Raw genomic sequence first — 18,406 nt, 5'->3', positions numbered from 1 at the left:
CCGTCTCCACCATATAGAAATCCGGTGTAGGTTGTGTAGGTTTATCGCTTTACTCTGCTTCTTGCAGCATTGTGTAGATTCCTAGGTTTCCCTGAAATGAGTACAAGTCTCTACACCAGAAATACTCCACGTCCTACCTGCTTCTGTTGCTGGAAGGACCGCAGGCCTTCTTTAAATGTTTGTTTTTCAAGCTTCAACGTTCACAGAACTAAATGAGCGGAGTTTTGGGTGAGCGCTCAAGGGAGGCTTCAGGGACACTTGTCTCCTTCGATGGACGTTCCTATGAACTTGTCTGGAGGCCCTTGCAAGCTGTAGATGTGCTTTCCATCACCCATGCTGGGTTTCAGGATTGTGTTGGTTCTGCCAACTCTGCACTGGTCTTAGACCGGTGGTGGACCCCCACAGACCAGTGGTGGACCCTCAGACTGGGAGACCCACAGACTGGTGCACCCAACAGTTGGAGTTGTAATGGTCACTCTTGCACATATTGCATGGCCGGGTCTTTGTTTTCAGCCTCTCGTTAGCTAAACTAACGACCCAGCGGCCTCACTGGGTAGAGATTTTGTAGCCGGTCCAGAGTTTTAAGAATGGTTGCGTTCAATTGCAAGACTCGCACTGCAAAAGAGTTCATTCCACTCTGTTGGTACATGCAGATCTAATCTTATGATGGAGAGTGTTAGAAATGGGGTAGCGTGGTGCAGAGCCGGTGGGCCAAACTCCGGAGGAAATGTGTAAAGCATTCGCGCAGCACACACAGGCGACACACCAGGCACACTGCAAAAAGAGACTCCACACCAGGTTAGGTGAAAAACAGTATGTATATTGTAAAATAAACAGCCAGCACCGGGGAATAATTCACAGGGGGACTGTTAGAACTGGCTATTTCTGGTAGGCCAAGGCTGACGCCAAAGCCAGGCAGAAACCACCATTCTAGTCAGGGCAAGGAAGTCACACGCCAAGATAACCCCTGCTCACCCCCTTGGTAGCTTGGCACAAGCAGTAAGGCTAAACTTGAAGGCAATGTGTAAAGCATTTGCGTCAGCGCACAACAGCAACAACATACTAGGCACACCACAAAAGAGACTCCACACAAGGTTATTATAAAAATACCTTTTGTATTGTAAAAGCACATCAGATAAAATCACACATATACATGGTGCCAATTGGCACGGGCAATATTCACAGGGATTATTCACAAGACAGGGCCACAAGGGCCACTGTCACAATCAGCACTTTAGTAGAAATGAAATACTATCAGAACTTAGACTAAAAGAATATAAAATCACTGTAGCACAAAGTAACAGTTATGAATCACATCCAGTAACTACTGGGAACAGGTAAGTACACACTACGCAACCCTAAACCCCTTAGGAGCATGTCACGCAGGGAACCAGGACCTCACTAGGACCACCTGTACTAAAAAGGACAACCACCTAAGTATCACACAGCGTTTAGGGGTCTAGGAAAGAACACATTACCCATGATGCATAAATATACATTCAGAGGAGTAGAAAAGGGAAACACATGACGCATAAACCTACACATTCAGCGGTGTTTAAGAACAGAGCACATGATGCAATGAAATACATTCAGGGGTGCAGCGCAAGAGGACACATGACGCCTAAAACATTCAGAGGTGCAGCGCAGGGAAAAGAAAGACACATAATGCCTAAAAACATTCAGAGGTGCCAGAGCAATGCAATAGCGCAACAATCACATGAGGCCTAAAAACCTTCAGAGGTGCAGGAATAACACATGATGCAAGAGATCACATTCAGAGGTGCAATAACCATATACTTGCGCAGCAACTCACATCAGCCACCACCGGTGGCAGTCCCTAGGCCAGCGGCCTTGTTGGGGCTCAGACGCCCTGAGTCTCAATGTCAGGGTGCGCTGCCATGCAGCGCCAGTCTCAAAGTACAAAAAGCCTAAACGTGGCAGCTGCCCACAAAGTGTTGGGCAACTGAAGACCAACAAAACTGCGCCAGGGCCCTCACTGGCCCTTAGGCGCCAACTGCGCCACTGCTGGAGCCACACAGGCTCTGGGCATATCGCACATGCCCCGGACGTTGGAGCCACAGAGGCTCTGCTACTGCAAATAGCCAAACGTTGGAGCCACACCGGCTCTTAAAACAATGGTGCCCCCAAGAGCCTCACCGGACTCTAACCCTCACACTCGGAGGCAGGAAGGGACGAGCACCGACAATGTGCCCCGAAGCCCCCTCTATCGAGTATGGCCCTCTCTGGAGCCAAACGGGCTCGTAAACATCATATGGCCCCTCTGAGCCTCTCTAGGCTCACGCACGTTGAGGCGACCCACTGCCAACTGGGGCCGCCCTTGAAGCCCTCGTGGCTTCGCACTGACAACAGGCGCGCTCTCGCGCCACTGGGGGGGGGGGGGGCGGACACAGACAACGTGTCCCGGCGCCCCTCCTCCCTTCTGCCCCACTCTGCCCGGCCCTCAGCCCAGACTCACCGGGTCTCCTGTGCGGCGGGGGCGGGGCTCGGCGGCCACAGAGGAGCTCCTGCTCCTCGCAGACTCTCCTCGCTTGGCCCGGTCCCCCGTCTCGGGACTGGGACGCAGAGTGGAGCCAGCCAGGCTCCCGGGGGCAGTCTCTTCTCTCGCTGCAGGGCTCCCTCGGCACACGGGAGCCCTGTTAACCGGCCGCCACCTTTCTTCCTCGCCGCCTCATCTCCAGCAGGTCACGAGCGATGGGCCAATCCCATCGCGGCTCCTTCGGCGAGCCCCCAGTGACGCCAGAGCCTCTGCAGGCGTCTCGATCAACCGGAGCGCGACTCTCCGGGGCAGCGGCCAATCAGAGCGCGTCTCTCCTTGGGGCTCGGCCAATCCGGTCGCGGCCCCTTTGTGGTTTGTTTTCACCGCGGCAGATCGAGGTGGGCACTCGTAAATAATTAAATAAATACGGGCCAGAAGCCTCAGCGCGTCCAGCGCTAGAAGCGAGCATCAAAGCGCTCCTAGCACTAGAAAGTCCAGAGAAAGCGCCCTCAAACGCTTGGGGGAAATGAAGCGCTCCAAAGCGCTAGAAAGCAGGCAGAGCGCTCCCAGGCGCTCAGGGGGAAGCACAGCGCCTCCAGGCGCTAGAAATCAACTCCAGCGCTCTCCACAGGGAAAGGCAGCTTCTCCATGCTGCCAAGGTCCCAGAGCTTCCCCCGGGGGCAAAGCCAAGTCCCCCCTTCAGCCCAGGCAGGGCAGAAGGGTCCCCCAGGAGTCCAGGAATCCAGGGGCTGGGCAGCGCCCACCCCTGGTAGATTCAAGTCAGCCGCAAGAACAAGAACGACTTGGAAGGAGACACAGCCCCTTCTTATACAAAGAAATGCCTTTGAAGTACTTTGAAGTCTTCGTACAAGGGGCCCTGAGTACTGGAATGTTTCTGGTTTTCGTCTTCCTGACAGCTTCAGGGCCAGAGGTGACAGTGGGCCGTCAGGATGGAGAGCCAGCAGGGTGGGCGGCAGGCACGGCCCGGCACCACCAGACGCTCTTTCCTCCCATCCTTGACAGCAGATGGGGCCTTTCATCTACGGCTGACTCAGACCCCCTCCTCCGGGGCCTTGCAGACCCTGCAGACCCTGTCCTACTCAAACCAGATAGTCCATCCACCAGCAGGCCCAGGCACTCCTGAGCAGACTCACCAGCCAATCACACGCTAGCACCAACTTACACAAATATGCCAACTTCCAAAAGTAGTACTTCTAGACTAGACACAGTCATGCCGCATATATAATTTTGCAGCCTTCATTCTCACAAGTTCGCTCATACCAAACTCGACCCCTGCACTCCCCACACAACAGGAACTACCATGGGCATACATATTCCCCATTCATTCCTATGGGAGGGCAGGTCACTCACCCTTCATACAGAGAGCTCCAGCACTTTACACTGTACCACAGTGAAAAAGTGCGCAGAGGCCTAGAATCACCAACACCAGGTTCCAGAAACAGGCTAGGAAAAAGCAAAAAGTCTAGGGGTGAACCTGCCCAAAGGGCCGGGTCCAACAGGGACTATATACAGAGGAGCGCCAATCTGGCCGCTGCCAGAACCATCACAAGTCCAAGGATAACTGAAAGTCCATTAGCAATAACGTCTCACCGGCCGTATCCACTGGTGAGTAGATATGCACTTGGCATGTATCACTTTAAGCATTTGTCAAGGTAGGCCTAAACATGAAACCAGCCACATAGGCTTTATGCATTAATCATGAAAAGACATTATGCATAACTTCAGGCATAAATCATCGTTGCCGTAGCCTGGAATGGGAACCTCAGGTTAGGCATAGTATGCAGAACACCAGCATTGCAGCCTTAGGGGAAAAGAAACCATTAGCACTAGGCATAAAACACACAGTGGTCAGGCATAAAGCCTGAATCAACACCTTAGTCCTACCATCACAGTGGACCTGAAAACACGAATACATTAGGCATAACGGGTGAGCATATTCTGCATATCATTAGGCACGCACAGTCTGAGCACATGGTATCTCTACTGCTCTACATATACACCCCTCCCCGCCTACCAGAAAGGGCTGGAAGCTTCTATACCTCCACTGTCACTGTGGGGGAAGTGTAGAGCACCTTGTCACTTCAAACACTAGACCGCCAACCCACCTCAGGCAGGAGGCACAAGCAGAAAGAAATGGCGTCCATTTTAAAAGTCTGACTTGAAAGTGACATTTCTGCAATGGTAAAAGAACACTAGACCGCCAACCCACTGCAGCAGGTGGCACAAAGCACACAGCAATGGCGTCCATTTTAAAAGTGACATTTCTCTACAGCAGCTCAAATAAATCTGTGCACGCCATTGCACAGCATGTGCCACTGCATCTCACACCACACATGGCCTATACATTCCTCTACCATGGGGGAGATATCCTCTAATGGGGGGAAAAGCGAAAAAAATTCAGGAAAAAGGGCCAAGTCCAACAGAGAGGTGCCTCTTACTTCATATCCTTGAGATGGCCTGAATCCGGCGGTCATCTGGTTTTTAGGTCTAAACCCACCAGGCTGTGCAGCCTGTGCCTCGTGTTGAGATCCTCCAGCATTGCGCAGCCGGGCAGTGAGTCCCTGCTGACGTCGTAGTGCGCATCTCCACCAGGCTCAAGTCCTTCTCCACAATTGACATCTGAGGCCCACGTTGTGCCTTGTGTTGAGATCCTCCAGCATTGCGCAGCCGGTCAGTGCTGCCCACCCTGGGTGCTTCTCGTTACTTGCACGTCTTGTGGGACACTGTACTGCGTTTGTGCGAAGCTCTGCGTGGGGAAAGTCTTCTGTGAAGTGTGATTGGTTCAAGACTCCTTTCTTTCCCTGCAGAGCTGGAGGCTTGTGAGCAGGCGATGCAAACCAGGCAGACCCCAGCGAAGGATGAAGGTGATGTACGGCATCATGAGCGCTTAGGGGAGGGTTGGGATGAATTAGGAATGACCCGCTATGTGCCGCAGAGGTATTCAGTCTGTTTCTGCAGAACGACCAAGACTTCATCACTGGCACAAAGCTGTGGTTGACCTTTGCCCTTTCCTCCTTCACCTCTCATAGCTGGTTAGCACTAGGGCTTGAATACTGGACCCTCTTGCTGTATATTCCAGGTTGTTGTCAGGGTTTTTGCTCTGTCCAGTCCTGGTCAGCATCTCCAAGCGTTGTCTATCCTTTGGACGCATGTGAACCATGGATGAAGGGGGAGGGAAGTTCAGGACTGTAGTGTACCCTATGTCAAGGAGGTAATGGCAACCTTACAGACAACAGGGGAAGGGAGACATGTTACTGTAGGGTGCACAGCTCCTTCACAACTTCAGCTTACAACAGAATTTCCAAAGGACTCCTGAGAACCGTGGCCCCCACCCAGCTCCCGTTTACGCCGCTCCAGTTTACGGGCGCTCCATGGGCAAGGTGCACTTGGTCCTCAAACACCTTGCATCTCATTCTCTCACTGATGTTTGGTTCAGCGACGGTTCCATAAGCCTTAAACCAGGCTTTAGAAGGTCTTCGATCAGCACAAACGCATAGTACTTAACTGTTGCCCCTCTTCCCAGCGCTCCCCTGATCCACCAATCACCTATGCGTTTGATTTACAATTAGCCAGTTTCAGTAATTCTCTCCTCTGATAGACCAGGTGACTTGTTAGTGGCTCTTCACACACCCCACACTGCCCTAAACCCTTCTGGTAAACTTCCAAGCAGCACTTAAGACCACGCCTCCTTGTGCGCCACGTGCTGTGGCCATAGACCCGCAGCACTGGCTCCTTCCTGGGTCACTGCTGACTGCCTCCAGGTTGTGGATCTTCATCCTCCTGGTTGTAGCTTGAATCGTTTGTATCTTTGCCTTTCAGAGACCCCTGAGGAGCAGCTGCACCGGTTGCAGGAAGAGCGCATGTGCAAGGTTTGCATGGACAACCAGGTGTCCATCGTCTTTGTTCCTTGCGGCCATCTCGTGGTGTGTATGGAATGTGCCCCCAGCCTCGCAGATTGCCCAATCTGCCGGACCCCTATCAGGGGCACCGTCCGCACGTTCATGTCCTAGCTGCCGGGTGAGTTTTGACCTCTTTTCTCCCTCAAATACTGTGCAGTCTCAATGTATACTGGCTGAAGTACTTTCCTCTGTACCTTGTTCACCCCAATGGTGGTGGCAAAGACCATGTGAGCTTTGCCTAATGTTGGTCTGTGTAGATCCTGCAGGTCTATGCTTGGCGCCGGGACGGTGACAGTTCCTTAGAATGCGAGGCGCAATGTTCATTGTGAGTGGAGTGATAAAGAGCGGAGGGAAAAGGATAAAGTGTGATTCCAGTGCTCAGAGAGCTTGTCATATGCTCTACAAATGTCCTCACTCTGGGCTAGAGTTTGTCTGGAACTGAAAGCAGAGTATGTAAATTCCTTAATTTCCTTAATTTTCTGTTTCTTCTAGCTCTAGGTAGCCTCAACCAACTCTGGTTCTGTGCAGAGAAGGTTTCATTTTCCCTCTTTTTGGAGAATCCGCGTGGACTTCCCAGTAGAAGCATCAGACCATCAGTAACCACCGTCAATTCCTGCCCAGTCACCTCTGCCTAACTGGGACTATAAATCTGTCTGTTTTGTTTCCAAGTTTGAACCCTTTAATTTATATTGAAATTATTCTATTAAATATTGCAGAATATATCTTATTTATTTTTTAAAAATTATAACCTTCATGAAATATGCTTGGGATTATGCTATTTTAGAACTTTTGTGCAATAAAGATTTTCTATTTTGAGTGGCTAAGGGAGTCTTGTCTCTGTTCTTTATACGAGAGGCCTTTCAGACATTGCCTCAGTGGTCTTTTACGACCACTTGTACGAAGGGCTTCCAGCTGCAAACTCCCCGCTTCCCTGAATGTAAAACTTCAAGAGAACTAGAAAGGGTAAAATTATACTGTGGAATGGCCTCCGACGCAGTTCCAGGACTAGGATCTGTAGGGAAAATGGAGGTCCACCCACAGCGGAACATATCAATTCTGTAAAACCGGTGATGTGATTATAATCAAAGTATACCGAAGACTATAGATATTAAATTATAAATGTTGTTAACACAAACCTCCAATAGAATTGTTGCTCCTAGAAGAGGCATGGAGACTGTTTCAGTGAGCCAATCTCGGGGGGGAGGGGGGGGAGATCAAAAGGAGGTAAGGTGCAGTGAGGGAGATGGTAGAGTGCAAACTAATGTGAAAGTTGAAGAACGCGACAAGACACCAGTTGTCTTTGCACCTTGCTGCCTTTTATAGAGCCTAGAATTACTGTTAAGAGCTATCATGGCCGGTAGAGGTGGGCACAATTTTGAATTGGTACTAGTGTGGGATCGGTCACAGACTCTAAGTTGGCCCCACCATCTTGGATTGGGAACCAAGCTGCCGAAGTCCCCTGTCTCAAAGTGCCCTGGCTACCATAGCATTCAATGTTACTGAAACCTGTCCACCTCTATCTAAGGTCTGATGTAATGTGTGGACCCCCTGCCCTGCCAGTAAGTCATGACGGTCTTCAAAGAAAAGGGACTGTCTTTGAGGCATGGATTTCAAGGCTAGTATTAGCAATTAACATGTTTAAAAGAAACAGTATGTTCAAATCGTAATGTCAAACTATACTTAAAAAAAAAAGAAAACTCAAAGTACAAATATATTCTTGCTGGCATTGCTCTTGTGTGGAATACCGCTTTATTTAAAGACGTCTCTAAATACTATTGTGTGTGTGTATATGTATGTGTTGTGTATGTATGTGTGTGTGTGTGTGTGCGTGTGTGTGTATGTGTATGTATGTGTATATATATATATATATGTATATAGATAGATAGATAGATAGATAGATAGATATATGTTTGCTCCAAATTCTCCAAATAATACCCAGCCGGGGTTGAAGAAATACAGCACTCTCGGGGTTCCAGTTCTGAGCAAAGGTGTGGAGCAAACATTGTTATCGCTATATATATATATATATATATATATATATATATATATATATATATATATATATATATATATATATATATATATATATATATATATATATATATATATATATATATATATATATATATATATATATATATATATATATATATATATATATATATATATATATATATATATATATATATATATATATATATATATTAGTGTGTATGGCCTGACAAAGTGAAACTGAAGAGGGCAGGGCCCTGAAAATGTATATTTACTCAGGGCCCTGGCATCTTCCATTTCACTTTGTCAGGCCATGTCTGTGCAATCGCAATTTATATATGTTAATTGGAACCTCCATCAATGTCCTTCACAGAACAAAGCACTCCTGCAGAGATGGGGTCTCGGTTCATCAGAGCACCCACCGGTTCTGTCCCCTACTTTGGGTGGGAGAATTGGCGGGAAAACCAAGCTAGGAGAGGTGTGCCTACCTTTTGTCAACCTCACCCCTCAGGTGGGGTAGGGGAGTTGAAACACGCATCTCGGTCCCCTCTATCTTGAAGATGAAGGGACCCATCTAATTAGCGAGAGGCTCATGCTCCCTCACACTGGAGAGTGGCATAATAGGGGGTGTACCCACCCCAACTAAGCGACCCATTGGTTACAACCTACACACCCCTTTAATTCCCCTTAATTTAGTATTAAGGGTCAACGCTGAATGTTGCTTCCTTAGGTTCGAGGAAGAAAGAAGGACCAAAGAGCCGTGCTGACCTAGGAAGAAGAGGACACCTACTGCTTTGGCTCCAGCCCTACTGGCCTGTCCCGGCTCCGAACTGCCTACAGCAAAGAAATGGGCAAGTCAAGCAGCTGCCTGGAAGACCTGCCCGCACTCACCTTAGTCTGTCTCCCGTGATCATCAGATTTGCTCAACAAAGATTCCAAGATCAGAACCAGGACCCAGGCAGCTCCACGGTTCTGGCCCAGTTCGAGTGGCCCAACAACACCGAGGTTTGCCCAGTAATCCTGGCCTGGGATCTGGTGATCCCAGGCTTCAAGACGACACCTGCAGCCTCAACCTGACTGCAGGACTTGGGTATTTTTATGTTGGTCCAAAAAAGAACCCCACTTAAGAAACCTAATGAGCAACACAGGGAATGTGGCTGAGGAGCAAAATCTCACCCCTTGCTTCAACCTAAGGGTTGGGGAGCTACGGCTTCTCTGTGAAACTAGACAAATAAGAGGGTCCATCCCGACCAGAATAGAATGGAGTTTCTGGCACAGTATGAGACGGGTCACCCCTCTCCTGATGACTCCCAGGGAGCTTGGGACGGTAGTGAGGTGAATGAGGTTTTTAACCCTACATCTCAACCCCTTAGAGAGAAGGAACGTTGAGCTCCCCACCTCCAAGCAAGGGAGCAGAGGCATTAGAACCTCCAGGTGGAGACTGGACTCTGTACAAGATGGCGAAGACCTCTTCACTGAAGAGGGCAACCTTTGAGCAAGGGTGGCCAGGAGGCTAGTGCTAGGGACTATGCTCCTAGCTCTGGAGAAAGAGCAATCCGATATTGGCCTAGGCCCCATCCGCGGTGGTCAATACTCAACCAAGAGATGATCCCCAAATTCTCCAAAGAGAATGTCCTGAAATTTAAGTTGAGTATGGTGATGACATCACCAAGTGGTTCAGAGCCTTTGAGAGGGCTTGTGAAGCCAGAAAAGCAGGAAGTCTCACTGCGGGCACAGCTTTGGGAATTGTTCTCTGGTAGGTGCAGAGACGGCTTCTGCCCCAGTGAGGGTCTGAAGTCTGAGTCCGATGAACTCATGAAGGGACCCCTGATCGAGGGATTTGGACGCCCCACTGAGGAGTACAGAATTAAATGTACGGGGGCTCAGTCAGTCTCGGGTGGAATTTATAGCCTACTTCCAATCAGCCACAGGGTCTTTACTGAGTAAAGTGCAGAATGATGAAGGACTTTTATAATTTGTTTATGAAGGAGCCCATTTCAAGTAAAGCTGATCCAGATGAAAATGCTGTTTAGCTCTTCCTGGCAGGACCATTTGGTGCACCAAGGGAAGGTGCTACAGGACTTGCGAGCTGCAGGCCTACTATCGAGGCATCCAAATGCCAGATAGGGTAATGAACTGTTGTATGCTTGGACCAACTTGTCGGTGGAGGCCAAGTCCAACCACTACAATCCAAAATCCTGACTATTCTGGATTGGGAAGCTCTAACCACCCAGACCCAAGTCGGGGCATTCCAGGAGGTTTGTGAAGGGGTATGGATCCATTGTGACTCCCCTCACAGAACTCACCTCCATCATGATGCCCAAGAAAGTGAACTGGACAGGTGGCTGCCAAAAGGATTTTGACACCCTGAAAGAGGCAATGTTCTCTTCATCTAGGGCTAGATGTAGGTAATTCCGATTTACCTACTCTTAAATACCAAATTTTACTGATTCGGTATTTAAGAGTAGGTAAATAGGAAGGAGGCAGATGTAGGTAATTTTAATTTTACAATTACCGAATCTGTAAGATTCGATAAATATCGAATCTGTATTTCCCATTGATTCCTATGGGCCTTGAAGCCCATAGGAATCCATGGGAAATACCAATTCGGTATTTACCGAATCGGTAAATACCGAATCCTGCAAGGGGGAACGGGGTGTCACTTTAACACCCTGTAGCACCCCAATTCCAGGCTTGTGTGCCATGTGGCACACATACATGCCCTAAGGGCATTTCTGTGTGTCACATGGCACAGGTGTGCACATGCACAGATGTGCATGTACACCTGAATTCGGTATTTTACCACCCAATAGGATTGGGTGGTAAATACCGACTCCTAAAGGGCCTGTGGCACTCATTGTAGTGCCAGCTACATCTGGATTTTCCGAATCGGTAAATATACCGATTCGGTATTTTACCGATTCGGTAAATTTACTGAATTGGTAAAATATAGGCCCCCTACATTAGAAAACCCTAATACCGGTCGGTAACGGCCGAATTCGGCCGTTACCGACCGGTATTGGGGCTACTACATCTGACCCTTTGTCTCTAATCTCCAGGCTCCAGGTTATCCCGTGCAGTTTATTGTGCAGACTGATGTCTCTGCGCTAAGGATATATATGCAGAAGGCTACTCCCCAGGGAACAACTTTGGAGCGCCACTGAGAAGAAGGCATTTGCTGTGGTTTGGTCACTGAAGTTGAGACCATATCTGTTTGGTACTCACTTGCGATCTCAAACTGAACATAGACCTGTCAGATGGATGATGCAGATGAAAGGTGAAAATCCAAAGTTTTGAGGTGGTCCATCCCCCTAAAGGGAATGGACTTTAAGGTGAAACATAGACCTGGAAGTAACCATGCCAATGCAGATGGACTCTCCAGATGTTACCTCTTGGACCATGAAGACTCTCTTGGGAAAGGTTTGTCTCAAACTATTTCATTTGGAGGAGGTGTGTGTAGGAAAGTTCCCCTTTTTGCATGGTTACCTCTCCACTTTTCCCTGACATCTGATGTGACTTGACTTGATGTACCCTGGGTCCCTTCCAATCAGGTTCCCATTGCATGTGTTCTTTACCAAAATTGTACCTTTGTACCAAAATAGGCACATCTCTGGCCACAGGTAATCCGCTTTAAAAAGGTATCATGGGTACTAGGGGCACTGCGACCAGGGAAGGCCTCTAAGGGCTGCAGCACCTATTGTGCTACCATTAGAGGCCCTGTACCTGAACACCCACACACTGCCACTGAAGGTTGCGTGTTTTGGTGCAGAGAAGAGTCGACATGGCACACATCCCTGCAACCCACTGCCTGAAGCCTGGGAAAATCACCCTTCTAGCAGGGTACACTAGCCCTCAAGTGAGGGTACAGTAGCATGAGAACTGTACCCCTACAGTGTTTGTCCATTCTTAGATATTGTAAGTGTAGTAAAGCCTTAAAGAGTATATGGTCTTGGAGATGGTCCTTACGAACTCCACAGCTCCATAAGGGCTTTACAAAAACCTTTGAAGTTTGGTAGCAAACTTATCAGCACATTAAACCCACACTGATGCCAGTGTGGGATTTAATGATAAATGCTAATTACTAACATAACATCCCCGAAACCTATCGTTTTTTCAATGCATTTCAAAGGGTTTTTAGATGCTAATTTCGAACTATAAGGTAGTAGTCGTGCTTGCAGAGTGGTGGAGAAAGGGGCCTAGGCCCCTGACCAGTGCTCAGGAATTCCTCTGCATAGGACTTAGACAGGGTACGCATCCCCCAACCAGTACTGTGCCATGAGGCGCTATTGCAGAGTGGTGGAGAAAGGTGAGCGTGGCCTCCGAAGACCTCTTAGCGATCCCACTGTGTGCCAACCTTGGGGGCCAACTACCCCTCCTATTACCTCCAGTAAGTCCCACACAGCAGGATTTCTTAGTTCTCATAGCAGGCCAGCATGCCCCCATTCCCCACCACTGTGCAAACACACTTCCTGGCACCTTCTTGGATGGGGATTAAAGTCCCCTTCGCTGCTGGGGGTCCTTAGGGGCCAACTAGCCTACCTGATACCTCCAGTATGCACCAGATAGAAGGACAGCTGACAGGTGGACACAGGCCCCGCCCCCTTTCTCCACCACTCTGCAAATGTGCCTCCTGGCACATGCTGGGGGATTAAGTCCCCTTGAATTCTGAGAGTCCCGAAGGACCAATTAGCCCACCATGTACCTGGAGGAAGCCCCACACAGCTGGATTGCTGAGTGGTCTCAGGCCACGCCCCCTTTTTACACCACTCTGCATATGCGCCTCCTGGCGCACTGCTGCCCGGGGGATAAAGCCCACTTTAGTCCTGAGACACAAGAGGACCTCTTCGCCCCACCAGCAATGCGACAAGAGGCGCGTTTGGAGAGTGGTGTAAAAAGGGGCGTGGCCTCTGACCACCTCGCAGCAATCCCACTGTGTGCCTAACTCATGGGTACTCACAAACTTTCTCTCGGGGGCTAAATTTACAGTATGGTTTGTGTCCGAGGGCCGCACTGGTAGGGCAGGGTCAATGGGGAAGGGGGCGGAGTTCTCTCTCCGTTTCCTTCTCCCTCACTATATTTCCCTCTCCCTCTCTCTCCTTCCCTCTCCCTCCTTCCCTCTGTCTCCCTCTCTCTACTTCCCTCTTCCTCCTTCCCTCAGCCTCTCTCTCTCTTTCCTTCCCTCTCACTCACTTTGAGGTCTCCCTCACTCTGAGGTGTCCCTCTCTCCTTCCCTCTCCCTCACTCTGAGCTCTCCCTCTCTCTCCTTCCCTCTCCCTCATTCTGAGGTCTCCCTCCCTCTGTCTCCCTCCCTCTCTCTCCTTCCCTCTGTCTCCCTCCCTCCAAGGTCTCCCTCTCTCCAAGGTCTCCCTCTCTCTCCTTCTGTCTCCCTCCCTCTCCCTCCCTCGCTCTATCTCCCTCCCTCGCTCTGTCTCCCTCCCTCGGTCTGTCTCCCTCCCTCGCTCTGTCTCCCTTTCTCCCTCGCTCTCCCTCCCTCGCTCTCCCTCCCTCGCTCTCTCTCGCTCTCCCTCGCTCCTTCGCTTGCTCTCCCTCACTCTGTCTCCCTCCCTCGCCCTCCCTCGCTCTCCCTCCCTGACTCTCCCTCCCTCGCTCTCCCTCCCTCGCTCACCCTCCCTCGCTCTCCCTCCCTCCCTCACTCTCCCTCCCTCCCTCCCTCACCCTCCCTCGCTCTCCCTCCCTCCCTCCCTCACTTGCTCTCCCTCCCTCTGTCTCCCTCCCTCTCTCTCCTTCCCTCTGTCTCCCTCCCTCCAAGGTCTCCCTCTCTCCAAGGTCTCCCTCTCTCTCCTTCTGTCTCCCTCCCTCCCTCTCCCTCCCTCGCTCTGTCTCCCTCCCTCGGTCTGTCTCCCTCCCTCGGTCTGTCTCCCTCCCTCGCTCTGTCTCCCTTTCTCCCTCGCTCTCCCTCCCTTGCTCTCCCTCCCTCGCTCTCCCTCCCTCGCTCTCTCTCCGCTCTCCCTCCCTCGCTCTCTCTCGCTCTCCCTCGCTCCTTCGCTTGCTCTCCCTCACTCCCTCGCTCTGTCTCCCTCCCTCGCCCTCCCTCGCTCTCCCTCCCTGACTCTCCCTCCCTCGCTCTCCCTCCCTCGCTCACCCTCCCTCGCTCTCCCTCCCTCCCTCACTCTCCCTCCCTCCCTCCCTCACCCTCCCTCGCTCTCCCTCCCTCCCTCCCTCACTTGCTCTCCCTCCCTCGCTCTCCCTCGCTCCCCCGCTTGCTCTCCCTCCCTCCCTCCCTCCCTCGCTTGCTCTCCCTCCCTCCCTCCCTCACCCTCCCTCGCTCTCCCTCCCTCCCTCCCTCCCTCGCTTGCTCTCCCTCCCTCGCTCTCCCTCCCTCCCTCGCTCGCTCTCCCTCCTCACCCTGCCTGTGTTAGCCCTGGCTGTGACAGCTTCCAGACGCGCACACACAGCCGCACCCAAGCACTACACAGGTCTTTAAAAGACCCTTGGCATGTTAATGAGGCTTTGTTCACCTTTCAGCGCCCCTGCAGCCCCACTCTGACTATGGCGGAAATCGCCCGACCCCCACAGAGCCGCAGAGTCTGAGTCGGGCTCTGCTTGCAGACACTCTTAACAAATAAAACTAAAAAAAAAACTCGGTTACTATGTCTGCAAGGTCCGCGGGCCGCCAGGGAAGGCTTGACGGGCCGCCACCGGCCGTGGGCCGTACTAGGAGTACCCCTGGGCTAACTGGAGGTGTACCTATTCCCCTGGGGGCCAACTAGCCCCAGGGATTCTCAGGATTCAAGGGGACTTAATCCCCCAACTTAGAACATGCCAGGAGGCGCGTTTGCTGAGGGGTGCAGGGAGGGGGCGGGCCTCCTGCGAGATGCCAGCTTTTCTTTTTTTATTTTTGTTAGAAGGTGGGGGCTGTGTGGACTCCCTTCTCTTAATATTTTGTGGACCCTGCGGACCCCATTCCCCAGGGCCTGACACATTAAAAAAAAGGGAAATTTTGGCCCGGAGATCCTATCCCCCGGGGCATGTCCTTGTTTATTTGTTCATGTTTTATTAATATGAGAGGGGGGCAGCATGGCCCCCTTTCCCTGGGCTACTTCTGACCCCGGGGAACCCATTCCCCGGGTCCTGGCCTCAACATTGTGGACCACAGGGGGAGCCCCAATGCCCCCGCGGTCACTGCTGCCACCCAGCCTCCGGCGGGAGCCGGCATTGCTTTTGGACTTGGGGAGCTGCTGACATGCAGCTGCCCTTGTCCAAAGCAATCTGCTTTGCTTCATGAAAGCAAGAGCAGTTTTCCTGCTCTCGGTTCAGAAAAGCAGTGTTTGCTATGGCAGGGCGGGAGCAAACTGCAATGTCCCGGGGGTAAGCACCATGGGACACTGCTGGAGCAGGCCCTGGGGTTGGCGGTCCTCAGGGCCATCTACGGCTACAGGAGGGGAGCTACGAGGCCCCCCTCCCAACATATACATAATCCCGGGGAGATGGGGACCCCGGGGACGGGGTTCTGCAATGGACCCCCGCATTAGCATAATTAGTGCCGTGGGGAGGTTGTGGTCCCTGGGGCAGTGTGAGGGGTAGGAGCCCCCCCACACTTATATATTTAAATTAAAGCCCCTGGGAGGTGGCGGTCCCCGGGTGGCGGTGGAGTCCCACAACGCATATATTTTGCACATTTCCCCCTGGACCTTTTTTTAAAAAAAATTTCAGCTAGATGCATGCACCAAGCGCGAATTCCGACAAACATGTTTTAAAAAAATGGTTTTTTTTGGGACCCCCTGAGCACGCCTAGGGGGGCCAGTGTTTCTACCCTGCCCCCCACTTTTTTTTTTAACCTTTTTTCTTGTGACTTGGTTCTACCGAGTCACAAGATGGCTGTCAGCACTTCTTGGTTTGAAGTGTCGACAGCCAATCGGAATCAAGCTCATGCTTGGGAGGGTTTGCGAATCCTCCTCGAACATTAGATAAATATTTTTTTGTAAACATGAATATTTCAAGAACTACTGGATAGATTTACACTTTTTTTTTAAAGCACGATTTCTGAACCAAGACCTACTTTTTTGCCAAATCTGGTGTAATTCCATTCAGCACTTTAGGCTATGGCTTTGTCTAAAATTTCCTATGCAAATTGACATGGAGAAAACGCGTTTTGGGACCTCCTTTTATTCTCGGCCCCTGCTTGACGTATCACCCAAAACTTTCAAGACAGGAGCTGACTGGAGTGGGCCATTAGTTTTGAAAATTTCACGAAGATTTGTCAAACGCGCCAAAGATATTGGCAAATCAAAAAACACTTCCTATCGAAACTAGGTCCCAACTAGAACTACCTACTGGCGACCGCCAGTAGGGAATATATATATATATATCCATCCAAAACATTGCCCTGAAGTAAAGACGCCTTACAACAGTGGAATCTTCATCCCAAGCTTTATTGAAAAAACAGAATATGCATACCAGAGGTTTTCATTCTTGCCTGAAGCGTTTCGGGGCTCCTGTCCCTTATTCATAGGCATTGACTGTCAGTTCCCGCGTTTTCTCCTCTACATGTTTGTGAAAGGCAAATCATTTGCCTTCACCTGCAGGTATGTGGTGAATAAGTGTATCCCCCCTCATACTGCGACTGAGTATAAACTGATCAAATTGCTTTCTTAACTTTATCGCATCCATAGTTCCTCAATTATTTTAACTTGTTTTTAGCATCACTGATACTTTTGTTCTTTGGCAGCCTTTAGTTCACCATCTCACAAACATAGGACTTCTATTTTGGTATAAAAACTGTTTTTCACCCAGACCCACACTGGCTTTGGGCTGCCACTTGGATAGATCACCAAATGTATCTGTGAACTAATTGCGCATAACAAGATATTGAAGGAACTATTATAATTCTTAATGTTAAAGCAAAATAAAACTCACCAAATAAATCAAGGCTTGGACCGGATCCACTATTCCTCAGATACCGGTTTGTTCCTTGACACCCCTACAATGCTCCTCTCTGGCACCCCTGGGTTTCGGTTTCTCATCAGTGCAGGAGACTCAAAAGCCTGGCACTTGCCTGATGACAAGTTGAGGTGTTATCTACCGCCCCTGATAAATAATGAAACCACGAGGTAAGTTATTTATCGGGTGCGATAAATCACACCTCTTACGACTTTGTATCATAATGTGGATTTTGGTGTTACACGCGCCAAAATCTGTATGATATGGTAAATACTGTATGTTTTCCCCTGTTAAATTTCGGCTGGTTTGACCTGCTGAAATATGATGAATGTTGGGCTACTTAATTCACTCAATAATTATCGGATGCGCTAATATGTAACCAAATCCGTAATTCCGTCCTGTGTGTAAACAGGGGTTTATGCAAGGGACGGAATTTAACGAGCCACTCATAATTAGGCCCTAGACGTTCAGTTCTGATGTCGACTGCGACAGAGGGGTCCTCTGGCAGAACCGAGTCACACCTGGAAACCAACAACAGGGAATGGCCTACTAACATGGCTCAGAAGTGCGTCTGCTTGCAGAGAGCCGGCTCTTGGGGGTTTGGGGGTTGCGCACGGTGCAGCTGTATTTCACCGCCAGTTGTTTTTTGCTTGTTTGTTTTTTTACTCATATATAAAATGCAAAGAAGTCGCAGAAATACACTGAAAGCGCGACTTCACTCAGACCCACGTGAGGGACGAGAAGTGCAGTCGCATTTGTTTGTGATGTTCATTCCTGCGACCACAGTCTGAGACCCACCACAAGGTGCTGTCTTAACCCGGGAGCAGGGCAGGGCCTGACCAGGCTTGCGCCTTGTTGTCCGTGCCAGTTTAAACAGCCCAGATGTGCAGCAGAGGATGTGTAGGTTATATTCATGAGACTAGAGGCAGGCTCTGGCACGTGCACTGGCATTGCCGGAGAAGCCAGTTTTATTGGCTGCTGTGCCAGCCTCATGGGGTGGTTCCTGGGCTTACTTATGTGTTTTAGTGCAGTGATGCGTGAACCAGCAGTAAAATGTGTTATTCTAACCCCTGATGCGTGGTAGTTGGCTGGCTGG

The 18,406-nt window shown here is 50.2% G+C and overlaps 2 protein-coding genes across 3 annotated transcripts in view; both read left to right on the top strand.

Moving 5' to 3' along the window:
• Positions 1-7,019, top strand: part of LOC147678795 (baculoviral IAP repeat-containing protein 7-B-like) — a 135,037-nt gene extending 128,018 nt beyond the window's left edge. The window contains exon 7 of the mRNA XM_086946641.1: positions 6,910-7,019. The gene's annotated coding sequence lies outside the window, so the exon portion shown is untranslated. The remainder of the gene's footprint in view (positions 1-6,909) is intronic.
• Positions 1-7,025, top strand: part of LOC147678794 (baculoviral IAP repeat-containing protein 7-B-like) — a 48,714-nt gene extending 41,689 nt beyond the window's left edge. The window contains exons 5-7 of one of the 2 annotated variants that reach the window (XM_086946639.1): positions 5,326-5,382; positions 6,338-6,535; positions 6,910-7,025. In XM_086946639.1, the coding sequence (XP_086802765.1) occupies positions 5,326-5,382; positions 6,338-6,528 (248 nt within the window). In that variant the 3' untranslated portion in view covers positions 6,529-6,535; positions 6,910-7,025. The remainder of the gene's footprint in view (positions 1-5,325; positions 5,383-6,337; positions 6,536-6,909) is intronic. The other variant, XM_086946638.1, reaches the window with a different exon arrangement.
• Positions 7,026-18,406: the final 11,381 nt, after the last annotated feature.

Source organism: Lissotriton vulgaris, chromosome 12 (assembly GCF_964263255.1).
Source record: "Lissotriton vulgaris chromosome 12, aLisVul1.2, whole genome shotgun sequence".
In the NCBI taxonomy this organism is placed as follows: Eukaryota; Metazoa; Chordata; class Amphibia; order Caudata; family Salamandridae; genus Lissotriton; species Lissotriton vulgaris.
Note: the sequence above shows the minus strand (reverse complement) of the source record. Positions and strands in the feature narration are given on the sequence as shown.